Source organism: Dunckerocampus dactyliophorus, chromosome 1, assembly GCF_027744805.1.
Source record: "Dunckerocampus dactyliophorus isolate RoL2022-P2 chromosome 1, RoL_Ddac_1.1, whole genome shotgun sequence".
NCBI classification, from domain to species: domain Eukaryota; kingdom Metazoa; phylum Chordata; class Actinopteri; order Syngnathiformes; family Syngnathidae; genus Dunckerocampus; species Dunckerocampus dactyliophorus.
This window is the reverse complement of record NC_072819.1, coordinates 20,544,895-20,561,300: the sequence shown is the minus strand read 5'-3', so window position 1 is coordinate 20,561,300 and position 16,406 is coordinate 20,544,895. Positions and strand designations below refer to the sequence as shown.

The following is a 16,406-nucleotide window of genomic DNA, read 5'->3' as shown; positions in this document are numbered from 1 at the left end:
ACACAAGATTGGGTCTATGAGAACGAGACAAGGCAAGATTTTAATTTTACTTTTAAGAAAAGTATAATGAAAAATATAAAAAATATATGACAATATATTGCAATCTACTAATATAATTTCTACTATGTTACACTCTGCTGCACTCTGTGTGTGTATCCTACCGGCTCTGGCTCCACCCACCAAGACAAAGAGACTATATGTACGACAAAAGGGCTCACACTGTTCATGCAGTTGTTCTATGGAACAAACGCACCAAGGTGCTGAAGCTAGTGCACAGAGTGAATCCGCCAAGGGAAACAGACACGCACGCACATGGCAATATACTGAAGCTGGCAAAATCACCGAGTTCATTTTCATTTACTGTGTGATTCATTCATTTATTTATTAACGTCCCAGGCCTAGTGCACACGAGAAATTTGTGTAAGTCAAATTTTGCCACGTTTTTTAATCTTGAGATCTTGTGACGCCCCCATCCGCCATACTAAGTTATTACATAGTTTTATATGAATTATATATAGATATTTTTTTCCATGATTTTACTGGATATTTTACCAATTTAAATTTGTTGGGGGAAAGGCGCTTAATAGTCATTGTAAATAGTAAGTGTCAATTTGGCTGAATAACGAACTAAAAGACAGACGTTAGCGTGATAGATGCCAAAGGATGAAACATACAACATACTGGAGTAAAATTCTCCTGTTTTAATAATAGGATCATAGGAGTGGAGGCAGTTAACCGAGTGAATACATCAGCTCTCATTTTTACGTAAACGGAAAAAAAATGGCAGTTCAAAAATGTGAACAAGCAACATTTCAGTTCATGCAGTCAGGAAAATGTGGTTGCAGTCTAGTTTTGCAATGCAAAAAAGCTATGGCACATTTGAACACGAGCGAAATGGCAACACAATACTAATGGATCAAAAAGAAGTCACTAGCTTGCCCTTCCCACGTGAATAATTTCGGCAATCATATGTGATATTTTCATCTTCTTAGACTTAACTTTATATGTTGAATATCTATTCTGTACACGCCTCAATAAATATTACAGTTTGTGGCATTCATAAATACAAGGTGGGTAAATCACATTAAAAGCCATTTTTGTTCTCTTCAGTCAGTGAAATAGATATACAGCATAACAATGAAGGGAGAACTATTAGAAACAAGATTTTAGGGGAAATACTGGTGCAAAAATGTGGTGTCTCTTTAAGGTTGCAGCTATGGTGTGTTTGGGTACATAGTGGGCAGGTCAGAGCATCTTATCATTGGCATTAATAATACTGGATCATTTTGAAATTGAATTAAAAAGGCCGGGAGGTAGGTACTACGAATGGCTTCAAGACGTGCACGTAAGGTGACAAAGGTGAGTGAGTGAGTGACACAGGCGGAGAGGCTATAGTTGTCGAATGGGGGGAAGGTTGAGTGTTTCCAGGGCGCTGTGGTAGAGCTCTCGCAGGGCTCTCAAAAGGTACAGGCGGCAGAACATCTGATTGAAGAGGTGAGGCAGCGGCTCCTGCATGGGAGGAAGGAGAGGAGGAAAGTGAGTGAAACATTATGAAAAGCAGAAAAGACCCAGAAATGAGAGACAAGGAAAATGCCCCCTAAGCGTTTACAATTTGGAACCGAACCAAAATGTGAGCTTCAAACTGCTCAGCAAGCAATACATCCGAGTGTACGTTTTTCTTTTGCTTTTGCTTTTTGTGGCGTTTTATTCCAAAAGCCAAGCACGCCATCATGCACGATGTCAGCGTATTGCATAAGAGCTCCGTTCAGTGAGCAGCAAAAGTATTCATTCAGCCTGTTTTATGTTTTCTTGGGCTTTTTGGGCCTTTCTTTACTTATTCCAAAACAAGAAAGTCTCAAGAAGGGCATTAAGAGAGGAAGAATATACACTGGACGTTACGACATTCCTTTTGTCCACGCTGAGGCACAGTGTTTTGTTGTTTTTACAGCGGTTCACTTCTTTTTACACAATTATGGATGTTAATATGTTACTGAAAACATCATCTCCACTGCAAATACAAAATGAAATAGCTGGGATTGAAGGAATAAAATACTTAATGTGTTATTACAAACCAAGCACTTTCTATGTTAGACCAATTTGTATGTTAGACCAATTTGCTTACATTAAGTAATATGCACTAAAATATGAGGCAAACTTCTTAAAATAAGCTAAATAATCTGCCAAAATGCCATTTTATTTTTACATTTAAGAGTTTTGGCAAGTCACATTTTCGATTAGTTTGCTTAATTTAAGTCATATATCTCAGATGTCAATTAATACATATTACTTAGTGGGCAAATAAGAAAACAAATATTGTTTGTCACAAGTGAGTATTTTTGACCTTGATTGACACTGAATCTGTTTTTGCAGTCTGCACAGTTTCATGACGGCCACAGTTTGACCCTGGAACAGATTATTTGTTCTATTTGCAATCATTGCTATGGGAAACAGAGTGTAAAGAACTTAAAGGATGGCCTCACCCCCAGCACATGCACTCTGTTGTAGTAGGAGCTGAAGTCTCTACTGAGAGACACCAGAAACTTGCAGATCTGATGGACAAACAACGTAATGCGCATTACTTAAAAACAACAAAAACCTGCAAAATGTCAACATTTGGTTCCCCTCTCACCTGCTCTGTTTTAAGATTGACTCTAGCCCCACCTCCTTCGCAGTCCAACGCCGGCCCTGATTGGTCCAGCACCTCAGAGAAGGGAATGAGGTAATTGAAGAGGAGGAGCCATTCGCCCTGCACAACAACAAAAACCACACACAATAGACGCAGGAGTAAAATACACACAGTACTAAACACTAACAAGTGTCAACTTGAACTTATATAAATCAAATGCTACCTCTTCTTTCAGGGCAGAGAAGTCCAGTTCGGAACCATCAGGGATATCTGGGTACAGACCTGAAGATGGGCAGTGAAAATAAAAACAACAAGTCCCTGGTGTGTTCATGTGCAGCAAAATCTGCGGTTTTATGAAAGGTAAAAGTATGCAACATTGATAAAACAATATTATTGTTGATGCACTTATTCCGATACCATGAATAACCACACTGGGCCAGCACACAACTGAATAAAATGGTCAGCAGTACGCACATTGACACAAATATGTTATGTAATATGCGACTGTTAACATACACAATGTGATGAGCTTCTGTTAAAAGTAACATGAATAAACCTGAATATGTTGCCTCCTCCATAAATGACAATAAGGGTTTAATCATAGTGATTGACGTGAGGTCATGCTATTTCCTGTCGTCTTTTTTTATTGTTGCTTCAACAGTTTACCGAAATGACTCACAGTGCCTTTAAAGTCAGCAGCTTAGCCCATCTCTCACCTCTGATCTAAAGTTGCTGAATAGTGCTGTAGTTGTGTTCCTACCTTTCTCCACTCCTCTATCGTAGCTGTCAAAAAGCGTGTGCAATCTGGCGCAGTTGTACATCACAAACACGCCTCCTCGCGGCCCTTTGGTGGACACGCCTCCTTCCCTTTGGACATCCAGAGTCACCTGAGCACACCGTCCATCCATGTGTTACATCATAACACAAACCCCTGCCCGTCATAGTGGCAATGTGGCTGCACGCACAGAAGCATTGTGCATAATTGTGTTGTTTGTGATGTCTCGGAGCAACAGTGATTATGGAAAATTGGTAACCATTCCCACTGTGAGGCAGAGGAACTACGGGATTTGTACCTGCCAATCAGTGAAGTAAGGTTAGGATTATAATGATGAGTTGACAGACATACATACATACATACAAACATAACTAACTAGAACAAAAATGAGGGGTTGAAATTGCCAAACCTCTGGGTTCCCAAAGAACTTTTTGTCTTTACAGGTGCATTTTTGATTGTTTTTTGCTCATAACTTTGGTTGTGTTACCCAGGCCAAATTTCCTACCGTTTGACAAAAAAAAGTCTACTCCCAAAAACTACTATAAAATCATAACAGATCAATATTTGTTCCTACTTTTTTTCCTCAAATATCTCAATCAACTTGAGTTCTAATCTAAAATACCAAACATTTAAATATTTGTATGATTTTAACCGGGTTAAAAGACTTGAGCAAAAGATTTGAGCAAAAAACTTGAAAAAAACATGAACCTGTTATGTCTTTATTGCAGTTTTTGGAAGTAGACCTTTTTTGTGTTCAGGACCTCAAAGGGTAGAAAATTAAAGGGACCCAAGGGGCTTAAATACTTTCATCAACATTCATATCAATGTTGTGTTGTTTATATAAGTAAGAATTAACACAAAAATGAATCACACCATCTGGCAGCGACCAGCAATTCATGAATTCATGCTCGACTAGTTTGCTGCCTAATAACAAGTAAACAGGAAGTAAAAGTACAAGTGTAATCATTTTCAACAAAAAAATCTGTAATTCTGTGACACAACATTCTCATTGAAGGTTTTCTTATTTCTTGTAATACTTTTCAACCCAAAATGGCATATGAGAGTTATGTATTTTTGTATTTTGTTACATTTTAATGTAAAGATGTTCAGCTCTCAGCCCCAGGTTTCACTGCCTTTGTTTTCATCATTTTGGTTTGATTGTTTTTTTTTGTTGTTTGTTTTCATCAAGGCGGTTAATTGTCATGTTATACTAATCCCCAATCCTTTCTTGGTAAAAATAAAAATCAAATGACATGTTGGAAATATGATGCAAAAATGAGATATTAAAAATGTCTTTATATTTTCTGCTATCTGAACTAAAAAATGTATACCAACAAATTCAAAGAAATATCTCTGAATGTCTATGAAATATGTTATCTTTATAACCCGCTACTATATGTTGCGTTTCAGACTCACAGGACTGGTGTGGACGGTGGACAGAAGCTCAAATCTGATTGTAGCAGAGGTCATGACCCTGATGATGTCATCCCATGTCTGTCCTACAAGGGGTAAGGAAAAAAAATAACTAATTCACTGCAGCTGAGGTTAATGTGGAACGTTAGTCACACACCTTCTACTTGATCTCCATACTTCATCTCTGAGGCCTCCTTCATTTGACCTCTTCTCAGCCTGTTATAACAACGTGAAAAAAAAATACACACCTCATTGAGTTAATGCAGAAAAGTTCTTTAAAATGCCATTTGCCTGTTATTGTGCAGAGAATATTGTTTTTGATGAAGTCCAATGGAGATTTGTGCAGGGAGAAAGAAAGTATAGTGAGGAGGAGAAGGAGAAACACTATGGATGAAGATGGTGTTTCTTACTGCAGGTACTGTGCAGCAGAGAGCTGAGAAGCAGGAGTCTTCACAGGCCCACACACCAGATGTCTCTGCAAACACCCAAAGCAGGTAAAAATAGTAACACAAGCCAGTAGAGTGTGTGTGTGTGTGTGTGTGTGTGCGTGCAGACGCGATAGTTACCTGTGTGTGCGTCGCTCCACTGGCTCTCCACAGCATCGCTATCTGCTGCTGGCGGAACTCGTCCTGACAGGAAGTCACATGCAAGGCGGTTGCTGCGGCAACCTGCTGACAACGTTTGTTATGAAATGCTTAGCAATCATTCATGTCACTGTTGTAGGACTTTTTTTTTTTTTAAAGCAATGTGTCTCTGTGATCATGTGACCTTTGCTAATGACTCTTACTTACTGTACAGTCAGCTGTGGCCAGGTCCAGTTGTGCTAGGTGGGAAACACTGTCTCTGTGCACTGAAACACACACAACAATACTATTTCACATGCAAATGGATTATAATGTGGATAAAGGTACTAAAATACACAGTATAATTCATCAATCAGGGCTTAGTCAAGATACTTTTAATTCAGATTTTACATACAGTACCAATCAAAGATTTGGATACATCTTGTCACATTGGCTTGCTTAGAAGTCAGTATAATGAAATGATCCAATGCACAGTGTTAGAGACATTGTCTCTCCAGCACAAATTTCTACATTGGTGTCTCCTTGTCAACAGGCTGAGGCAAGCTTGCGCCTGTGCGTTCCTTACTAATAAAATTTGAATAAATGTGCTTCTGTTTTCGCTGAGACAGTTGAAGCAGACTGCTCTGGGGTTTCCTTCTAGAATAGCTACACGTTAGAATAACGTGTTAGAATAACTAAGACATTTCTTTTACCATCCATCAAGGTTGTATGTGAAGTGTCTCCTTGCATCCACGTTTTTATGAAATTGTATCTACCATTATCCTCAAAGTGCTTGTCCTGTCTGTTGTGAACCTTTTTCCCTTGACACATTTGAAAAGTTTTTAAATCATGTCCATCTGTCACGAGGCTGGATCGTAAATTTTTGCATTTTTGTTTGTACAAGTAGTTGTGGCTGATTGCCCAAAGTTGGTGCAGCTGTGTTCTTGTTGCTTTGCTTTTTGTTTTGTTTTTTTTGTATGGAGGACTCCCGCTCCCCTAATTGGCTGCAGCGAGGACCCAGCCCTCCATAAGAGGCAGAGGGAGACGCCGGCAAGAGGATGAGCACCTCCCATCTCTCTCTCTCGCTCTCCTCCCAACCTGCCGCATCTGGACATGCTGGACTGTGAACACTTTGTTAAATACCTGCTGTTTCATTTTTCCCCCTTTTCTGTAAATAAATTCATTGTACAGCCAAAATGTTTGCTCCAGTGGTAATTTGGGACTTGGGAAATCTTCCATTTACAGTATGTTAAGCCCTGATGTTCCCCAACAGGGGTGTAACACAATCTTTTTAGCCTATCATACTCATATTTATTTACTATTAATTGTTTTTGTGGACTTTTGTAAAGTTTTGAAGATTCATTTCTTTACTTAAGTCAGTTGTAAAAATAGACGTCATAAATGTCGAGAATTAAAAAAAAATGCTGTGAAAGTTCAATAATGAGGTTGCTTGAATCAAATTATGATTTGATGAATTATGGTCTGATTGACTGCCTACACCCACTTGGCAAAAATGCCAAATGGTTCATTCCAACTGGTGGGGGCGAATAGTAAGTGCACCCAGCTAACACTTGCAGTCAACACAGACGTCATAACTTCTTCAAACGTCACATTTAGGCATTCACACACAGCGTCAGCATTTGGGAACAAGGATGAGGTGTTAGAAGAAAGGGAGAAATGTCCATAAAATACACTTATGCATAAGTTTTTACTTTTGTATTTCATAGCGCACGTGTGGTGGGCTCATGGACCGCAGAATAAAGTACAAAAAGGCTGGATTCAACCAAATTCATGCAATAATTAGTTGTTTTTTTAGTACATGTAAACATACTGACTTGTGTGTATGAGGGGTGGTAGGGGTGGGATGGGGGACCCTTCAGAAGGCTTACCTAAGGGGGCCCAAAATTTGGTTCTACGTGCAAGGGTACGAGTAATTTTCAAAATTGTGACTAATTTCCATTAATAGCTGTAACATGGCTTCAACAAGTCTTTGTTGCACCATACAAATAAAAATACACTTGAGTCAAACTACAACAAAATGTACACACGTCAATCTTCAAATGATATCTCGAAACATTCCTAGACTTTAACCTTTGATGCTGACTGTATTTAACTGGCCGTGTATTTGTAGCTTGTTAATGACAAAGTCGACTCTAATCAGGAAAGTCTATGCATAAAAGGTCCATTGTGAATACACACGAGCGGGCTCACCTGTGCATGTTCCAAGGCTGGGATCGTATCCTTGCAGCCCCTCGTCCTGGAACACTCGCTTCAAGTTAACCCTGACTGCTGCTTCATTCTCGCCCTCCTCCGTGTTCTTCCTTCCTCCCCCACCACTGGTCCTTCTGCCTCTCTCTGTTTCCCTCTCTCTGTACGTAGACTTTTCCAGCGCTTCCTGGATCTTCTCCTCACCTTCCTCATTGGTCCAGTTGGCCGGGGATGTGGGCCAGTCGATGTCCAGTGTGCGAAGGAAGCTGACCATGTCGCTGTCTTCCGGGATGAGGGGGCAAAGGGAAACTGAAAATCTGACACAGTCAGGAACATTGGTTTGAAATTGTATGAACAATATTTGAAACGCTGTATTTCAAAGAGCCAGTTGTTAAAACCAATATATATTCGATATAATGTAAGAATTCTGTATAACATAACAAGATAACCACTACAGGTGCTCATAAGATAATAAACAAGAAAAATAAGATATTAAACAAGAAAAACATATACATGCAAATTATAGTACCTATTAAATACCTACAATTAGGATAATAACAGCAAATGCTAAATTATTAAAATTAAAAAATCACAACATGCAGTATATGTTCATATTTTACCATATTTTAATCATATATTAACTCAATGTAATTCAGTATTTTGAACAGTTGACATTACTACATTATTACAGCATTGACATCACTGACTCACCCTTGCCCTCTCAACAGCGCCCCCATGTGGTCAGCCAACAGAATGGTCCTGAGCTGGCCCAAAGTGAGGCTTTCAGGAGTAGGGGGGTTGGTTTTAGGGTGCAGGGCAGGACAGTTGAGCACCACACAACCCTGCCTCTGGGCACTGGGTGTCAGGTACTCTGTGGCTCCACCCGCCAGGACTGCCTTGAAGGCTGCGGCCCGGTCGATCCTCACCCTCAGACCTTCATCCATTACTTCGCCACCCGCCACTGGGAGGACACCACGGCCACGGACAGACAGAACCCTGGACATCACTGCTGGAGGGAGCTGAGAAGACATAAGAATCTATTAGATTAGTTTGTTTTTATATACACTCCTGATCAAAATCTTAAGACCAGTTAAAAAATTGCTAGAATTTGCATTTTGCACATTTGGATCTTAAGGACAATCAGCACCATCAATTTACCGGTCGATCTATGTTGCTACCCTCACCTATGGTCATGAGCTTTGGGTAGTGACCGAAGGGACAAGATCGCGGGTACAAGCAGCCGAAGTGAGTTTTCTCCGTAGGGTGGCTGGGCTCTCCCTTACAGATAAGGTGAGAAGCACTGTCATCCGGGAGAAGCTCGGAGTAGAACCGCTACTCCTCCACATTGAGAGGAGCCAGATGAGGTGGATTGGGCATCTGGTCAGGATGCCTCCCGGACGCCTCCCTAGGGAGGTGTTCAGGGCAAGTCCGACTGGTAGAAGGCCTCGGGGAAGACCCCGCACATGCTGTGTCTCCCAACTGGCCTGGGAACGCCTCAGGATCCACCGGGAGGAGCTGGACGAAGTGGCCGGGGGAGAGGAAAATCTGGGCCTCCCTGCTTAGGCTTCTGCCCCCGCGACCCGATGTCGGATAAGCGGTAGAAGATGGATGGATGGATGGATGGATGGATGGATGGAGCTTAATGAGATTTTAAATAGAGCTACAATATGCAAAAGCAAGAAGGGAGAATGAGACAAAAAACATTTGGAACTTGTAATTAAAAAAAAAAAAAAAAAATGAAATAGGCTGTTTATTACCTGATCAAAAGACCACAGGCTGAATAAGCCAAAATCTGCTCAAAGTTTTCATTTTCTGTCAGGCATTCACACAGTCCAGCCCTCCTGATGGCTAAAGCTAAGAAGCTTTCTCTTTTTGAACGTGGTCGGATGTGGAGCTGCATAAGCAAGGCCTCTCGCAGCGTGCCATTGCTGCTGAGGTTGGGAGCAATAAGACACACATTCTACATTTTTTGAAAGATCCTGAGCATTATGGAACAAAAAAGTCAAGTGGTATACCCCCAAAAAAAATCACACCCGCGCTGAGGATCCATCAAGACACAGGGTGGTCTTCCACCCAACGGCCCTTACTGGTGCCGGCTGCAGCGCAATAACCATCAGACGGCATCTGCGAGAAAACGGTTAAAAAACAAAAAAGGAATTCAAAGACCTCGTCTCCTTCAACGCCACAAAACTGCCCGTTTAGACTTTGTCAGGGAGCATCAAACATGGGACTTTGAAAGGTGGAAAAAAGTTTTATTCTCTGATGAGAAAAAATGTAACCTTGACAGTCCAGATGGCTTCCAACGTTACTGGCATGACAAGGAGATCCCACCTGAGATGTTTTCTATCCGGCACAGTGGAGGGGGGTCCATCATGACCTGGGGTGCTTTTTCATTCAGTGGAACACTGGAGCTTCAGGTGGTGCAGGGTCGTCAAAGGGCGGATGCTTACGTGCAGATGTTGCAGCGGGGATCCCTCCTGACTGAGGGTCCTCGTCTGTGTGGTAGCAGCTGGGTTTTTCAACAGGACAACGCTGCAGTTCAAAATGCACGCTTGACCAAGGACTTCTTCAGGTAGAATAACATCACTCTTTTGGACCATCCTGCATGTTTCCCTCATTTAAATCCCATAGAGAACATTTGGGGATGGATGGCAAGGGAAGTTTATAAAAATGGCCATCAGTTCCAGACAGTTGATGCCCTTCGTGAAGCCATCTTCACCACTTGGAGCAATGTTCCCACTAGCCTCCTGGAAACACTCGCATCAAGCATGGCCAAACCAATTTTTGAAGTGATTAACAAGAACGGTGGAGCTACTCATTACTGAGTCCTGCTGAGAACATTTTTTGTTCTGGTTTGGAGAGTTATTTTGTTATTTTTTGAGCGATGTTCTTAAACTTTTGATAACATGATCAACAGCCTATTTCAGTTTTGAATAAATTACTTTTTCAAAGTGCTTTTTGTCTCACTCCCCCTTCTTGTTTTTGCATATTGTAGCTCTACTTAAAACCTCATTAAGATCCAAATGTGCAAAATGCAAATTCTAGCAATTTGTCAACTGGTCTTAAGATTTTGATCAGGAGAGTATATACAGTACGGGTTACATTTCTTGACCTCTTGTGAATGGTGAAAAAAAACACAAATAATGGACACACCCATAAAAAGGCCTAAAAATGCCTACTTTCGATACTCTCAACCCTATAAAATTCAACACATTTTAAATTCAGTTTTACACATTAAGAAAGAATTTCAGGCAAACGGTATACAGGATTGTACTTACAAAACAAAGTTAAGACAACATCACGTAATGTCAAAGCATCTTCCTGCTGGAAAATATTGAGTGAATTGAGTAATGAAACAGTACACTCTTCTGGATTCATAGCTGCAGCACTCGTTTCCCATTTACAACGCCTCAACTTAACTTTTACCCAAAACACTTCACCCAAGTCATACAGTTTAAAGGCAATGCTACCAAATAGCCTACTAAGGAAATGTATGTAAACTTTGAAGAACTTTGACTTTGAAAAAAGTCATAAAAATCCCTCAACTATTCTCTCTCTCATAATTGCAGCATTTACCAAATATAAATCATTTTGGTAATCCTAACTGACCCAAAAAAGGAAAAGTTTTGTCTGATTGAATAATAGATAGCGACAAAAATGTTGGTGTGTCTTGTTACATAGTGTATGTAAAGTTTTGGTTTCAACTGTATTTTTCCACTTGCGTGACAGTTAATGTAAATGTTACCCAAATGATTGCCTGTACTATTGGTACAGGTTTTATATTGGTGACAGTTGGAACAGATTCATTCACGTTACATTGCTTCCCATTGGAGACAATTGTGGAAATGTACCTAATGTTGTGGCATTTGCAGTCCACACACACACACACACACACACACAGACACACGCACACAAAGAGTTGCAGCTGTGCGTGACTGTCTGACCCAAATTGCTGCCACTGATGGCTTCACAATTATCGCCTCAGGCTGACTGTCTTGTCGTTCATGATGTAGACGCGTCTGCTCCAATAATACCACATACCTAATCATTTGGAGTTGTGTGTTTTTCCTATTACAGATGTAATAAAATCTCCAAAATATGTCAGATTTCATATGTGTGATTCAGGCTGAAGTACGTTTAAAAGATTTACTTGTTTACAGTGGGGAATGATATAGGAAATTTTTACAGCAGTTTTTGGAAACCATTTTTTGGCCTGAGGAACCTGAGTGTGTTATTTTGATTTAGAAAAATAACAGTGCATGAAAACCAGTGCAGCTGCCGATGATTGATTCATCTTAGGGACTCATAATAGTAATAAGGAGATGTATAGGGAAGTTATTTTTGTTTTTAAAGTGGCAAAACCATGAAAATATATTTTTACAGCAGGTTTTGGGAAGCTGACATTTTTGTAAAATACAGTTGTCCGTCACTACATCGTGGTTCGAATTTCATGGCTTCACTCTATCATGTTTTTTCAAAAATACATTAATTAATAAATCATGCTGTCAGCTGTGGCTGAATACGGCCCAATATTTGTAAAAAAAATTTTTTTAAAAAAAGCATATTTTAGCAAATGTTAAATTTTTATGTTACGTAGGCACAACCATAATAACATAATAATCTTAATAATAACACGGGCTACTGTTGTGCTCGTAACCAATGCCAAGCTAAAAGTTAACTCTGAACCCCTGACATTTGCAACGCATTTATTTCAACACACATGAGCACACGTTTTATTTATGTCTTCAATGGCTTATTTTGTCTCTACTATAGTATAGTAATATGAGTGTAAAGGTGGCAATATGGGTGTTATTTCTTCTCTACTGTAGAGGGCTCTAATCATGTTAAAAAAACATATTTAGAATGTCGTAAACAGGTTTTCTATGCTCTAACTACAAAAATATTCCATTTAGAAATACGGAATCCTACTTCATGGAAATTCATTTATCACGGTCAGGTCTGGAACCAATTAACCACAATAAACGAGATATTACTGTACACCTAAAACATCTGTATGTATGCAAAACCCTTTTAGCATGTCAATATGTATGTGTATGAGTAAAATTATGGAATTGATTGAGTAGTCAATGCAACTTTGTTAAGCATTTTGGAAATAAACTAAAGCATTAGCGTTAGCAATTGGATGCTATAGCTGACACATCTCTAGATACAACCACTGATAGGGGCCTTCATGATATATTACATGTGTTTTATGGATGGGTCGTATGAATATGAAATATTCGTCCTAAAAAACGTAAAAAAATAAAGTATGAGTGACTATGATATTAGACTAGTGACTACTTGGGTTAAAATATTATAGAAATTGAGTAAATTTCACAAGGTTCTGGATGTGAATGTGTTACAAACCAACCTGTCCATCCGCATAGAGAGTGTTGAGCATGGTGCTCGGCGACAAGAAGTCTCTGCTTCGGAGGTTCTTGCCGGTACTCTCCTTAAACCACAGCTTCTCCGGCTCAGGGAACATCCTGTTGCCTCCGTCTCCTCTCCGGACACAGTCGTGGACATTTCCACGCGTGGCCCGCAGTGCGGAGCTCAGCGCCCGGACGGTGGGAGTGATCCGAAGGGGCGACTCCTCCATGTTCTCCATAGCTGTCACCGGGCCGAACCAAAAATCAGGTGAAGTTTAGAAGAAGAAGATCCACGCCATGCTAGAACATGGACGTATATGGGTGCTTGTTCGTTCGAAGCCTCCACATCAACAAGAACAGTCGAACGTTGGTCGATGTCAAATATTGGCTGGGAAGGATGTTTTTCCTAACAGCGGAACTATACATGTTGCTTCGTGTTCCCTTACGGGGGAATTTCCGTGTTGGACTAGTGGGACGATACATTTACCGCTATCTTGTGGATTGTACAGTAACTGTAGCCTTAACCATAAATTGACTTCCAAAACTTTGACTGCTTGGTTGAATTAGATGATGGGTTTATTTTATTATTTACTCATTGCAAATATGTTAAAATATTATTATTCTCTCTATATAATGTATTAGGCATGTAATGTAATTTTTTGATATATGTACATTCTGACTGGTTTATATTTGGAAATGTATTGACTGTCCACTGTAATCTTTTATGTAATGTGATTTTTGTATTGTTAACACAGTTTGATAAAACTATATAAGGTTGACTGCTTTTGGATTTTTTTATTTCACCCTGAGCTTCACCAAATAATCAGAATAATAATGATATTGCATGATACCATTTTCATTCTTTTCAACTGTCAATTTGGAGTCATTGTGTAGTTATGATGACTTGTGACTTATTGACTTGTTGACTTGATGACTTGTTAAAATAAAACCACAACCACCGGCAGCCTTGTATTTATGGACAAAAAATACCACTTCATGTAAAAGTAACATTTATTGTGTGATGATTTCTTGTAGATACTGCTGGAGAAATACTTAACAGAATAAAACCTACAAACGAATGAATGAAAATGAACAATATCTATTAAAAGAATGACATGAGGAAAACATATGGCTTACACAAATACAGTCATATTACAATTAAACAATTTGTATATTATATTCTAGTATATTATAATGACAATGTTTTTAAAAATGTAGACACTTCACTGCAGCAATTCAAAGCAGAACCTTATCTTCGAGGTGTTTTTTTTCCATTAGTGTCATTCTTGGCTGACACGGAATTCCCGGTTCCATTGTTATTGTCTATGCAAGCCGAGAGAAAACGTGTCATTGAGGAAAAACACCAACTTTTTCACCAAAAATGTCCACTCTGAATGACAAAACAACCAGAATATTCATCATCCTAGAAATAGAAGAATTCGAGCCAGGGCGTAGACAGAGAGACCTGGTGTGTAGAGATGTGTTGTGCATTGTGGGATGGAAACGGAACCGATAACCAGCTGGAGGTCAACATCACAGCTGCATTATGGGTTCCGTTACAAACCCACCCGCCAAAATACAGCTTTATGAAAGAGCATTTTTTTGGTCCTGTCCAGCCATTAGTGCAGACAGTATTGTTGATCTAAATGCCCTATGTAAGAGAATTTTCAGATATATATATATATATATATATATATATATATATATATATATATATATATATATATATATATATATATAAGAACACAATATACTAACACAAATGATGATAGATGATAGATGATAAATACAACAGACAATAACCAACACATTGTGGGTCCCAACCCTCATACAGTGCTAAATGTGCCATGCTGTAATTACATTAACATCATGTTACATAATTTCTTAAAAAAAACACACACACATTTGTTGTCTGTAATTTGATGTCAAATAACTACCTTATTACTAACAAATGATGTGATGTGAGTGTCGTGTTCCGCATAACAGGCAGCTCTTTTTTGTTGTTTACTGTATTTCCGTTCTCACCATTAGTTCCTGCTTTGTGCTTTTATTTTGTTCCCTCCGTTTCCTGTTTGGTGCTTAATACTACCTGTTTGCTTACATCTCATCGGCTATTAAATGAGAGACGCTGGTAGTTGTTTTTGATAAGAATACTTGTAGATGCCACTGAACGCCAGATGTGAATCCCCTCTTGTTTCCTGAGACGACCTGGTGTTTCGTTACTCCACAGGTCTGTCATCTCTGTTTGATATTTAGTTCGGTTTCCATCATTTTGCTCCCTCGTGGGTTATCGCTATTCAACGTCACTTTGCAGCCAGTTAGTTTTTTCGTTTTGTCAGCTACCTGCTATTTTCCCTCTGTGCCTTATTTAGTTAGTGATAGTATATTAATAATATATAATTCAGAGGGAATTTTTCCTTGCCTCCATCGCCAAGTGCTTCCTCATGTGGGGTTTCAAGTGTACATATATATATATATATATATATATATATATATATATATATATATATATATATATATATATATATATTCAGCATAAGAATAAAATTATATAGTTTTATTCATTTTTGTATTATTATTTATACGTATTTATATTAATTACAATAGCAAGTTTTTGTGTAATATAAATATTATATATAAACATATATATTATAATAACTTATATATGTACACTGTAAAATGTAAAAGAGTATTAAAGAATATAAGATGCACTGTAGATTATGATGTAATATGTATTACAGCTTTTGTATTGGATATCATTAGATACTGCAGGTGTACCTAATGAAGTACATGTATACTGTACATGTCATACCATATTTAGTAACTGGAGTGTGTGTTCAAAATAGGCCCGCTAATATACAGTATCTAACTATGAGGAAATGAATGAATGAATGAATGAATGCATTATTTATGTAACGGTTATTTGTGTGTATTTAAGATGTACGTACAGTACATACCACTACATAACAGCGCTGACATCCTGTGCCACGTAGTGTGAGTGCAGCACTAGTTTAGTGAACTGTCTGTCACCTGTAGTGTCTCCTCATGGACATTGTGAGTGTTTTTCTTGGCACTTGCACGTCTTGAAAAACCTGTTGACACAAAAGGAAAGGAAAAGTGTCACATGAGGTCAGCAGCCATGATGAGGAAGAGCCATAAGGGGTGAATGGAGGAAGAGCACTGAGAGGAGCTTTCAGTGCATCTGAAGCAACACACTGACCTCCATCACACAACGAAGAGGTGAAAAAAGTGACACAAACTGACCTGCTCTTAGTTTGAGGGCAAAGTTGATAGGTCAGTTGTCACAAGAGACACGCAAATGAAGTGCCACACTGAGGATAAAGTTAGTACGAGTGTGTTAAAGTTGTGTCTCACCAGCTCTGCAGTGTGTCCTCCTGCTTTTCTTCTTCCTCCTGCTGCTCCACCTCGTCCTCCTCATGCACTGGCGTCTT

The 16,406-nt window shown here is 39.2% G+C and overlaps 1 protein-coding gene and 1 long non-coding RNA gene across 4 annotated transcripts; both read right to left on the bottom strand.

The window, feature by feature from the left end:
* Positions 1 to 386: 386 nt before the first annotated feature.
* Positions 387 to 13,411, bottom strand: dalrd3 (DALR anticodon binding domain containing 3). Of its 3 annotated transcripts, XM_054797288.1 has the most exons (14): positions 12,957 to 13,411; positions 8,297 to 8,604; positions 7,589 to 7,902; positions 5,606 to 5,664; positions 5,381 to 5,485; positions 5,225 to 5,289; positions 4,972 to 5,030; positions 4,818 to 4,900; positions 3,387 to 3,513; positions 2,850 to 2,908; positions 2,630 to 2,746; positions 2,481 to 2,549; positions 2,342 to 2,403; positions 387 to 1,509 (listed from the first exon to the last, which is right to left on the bottom strand). In XM_054797288.1, exons 1-14 carry the CDS (start codon positions 13,191 to 13,193, stop codon positions 1,458 to 1,460), a joined length of 1,716 nt encoding a protein of 571 aa, XP_054653263.1. In that variant the 5' UTR covers positions 13,194 to 13,411; the 3' UTR covers positions 387 to 1,457. The 3 variants fall into 3 exon arrangements, with proteins under 3 accessions (XP_054653263.1, XP_054653248.1, XP_054653254.1); XM_054797273.1 differs by lacking the exon at positions 2,342 to 2,403 and having other exon boundaries at positions 668 to 1,509; positions 12,957 to 13,410; XM_054797279.1 differs by lacking the exon at positions 2,342 to 2,403 and having other exon boundaries at positions 668 to 1,509; positions 5,381 to 5,482; positions 12,957 to 13,410.
* Positions 13,412 to 13,980: 569 nt separating this feature from the next.
* LOC129189823 (uncharacterized) lies at positions 13,981 to 16,406 on the bottom strand. Its single transcript, XR_008572885.1, has 3 exons — positions 16,330 to 16,406; positions 15,912 to 16,046; positions 13,981 to 14,277 (listed from the first exon to the last, which is right to left on the bottom strand). It is a non-coding gene; the product is annotated as an uncharacterized LOC129189823 (long non-coding RNA).

What these genes read in the sequence shown, in the direction of transcription:
- dalrd3 (XM_054797273.1), bottom strand. Translation starts at nt 13,193, where the DNA reads ATGGAGAACATGGAGGAGTCGCCCCTTCGGATCACTCCCACCGTCCGG. An exon ending in GCGCTGTTGAGAGGGCAAGG is followed by an intron (nt 7,903 to 8,296) that starts GTGAGTCAGTGA and finishes TGACTGTGTCAG; the next exon opens with ATTTTCAGTTTCCCTTTGCC. An exon ending in TGGCCACAGCTGACTGTACA is followed by an intron (nt 5,486 to 5,605) that starts GTAAGTAAGAGT and finishes AAACGTTGTCAG; the next exon opens with CAGGTTGCCGCAGCAACCGC.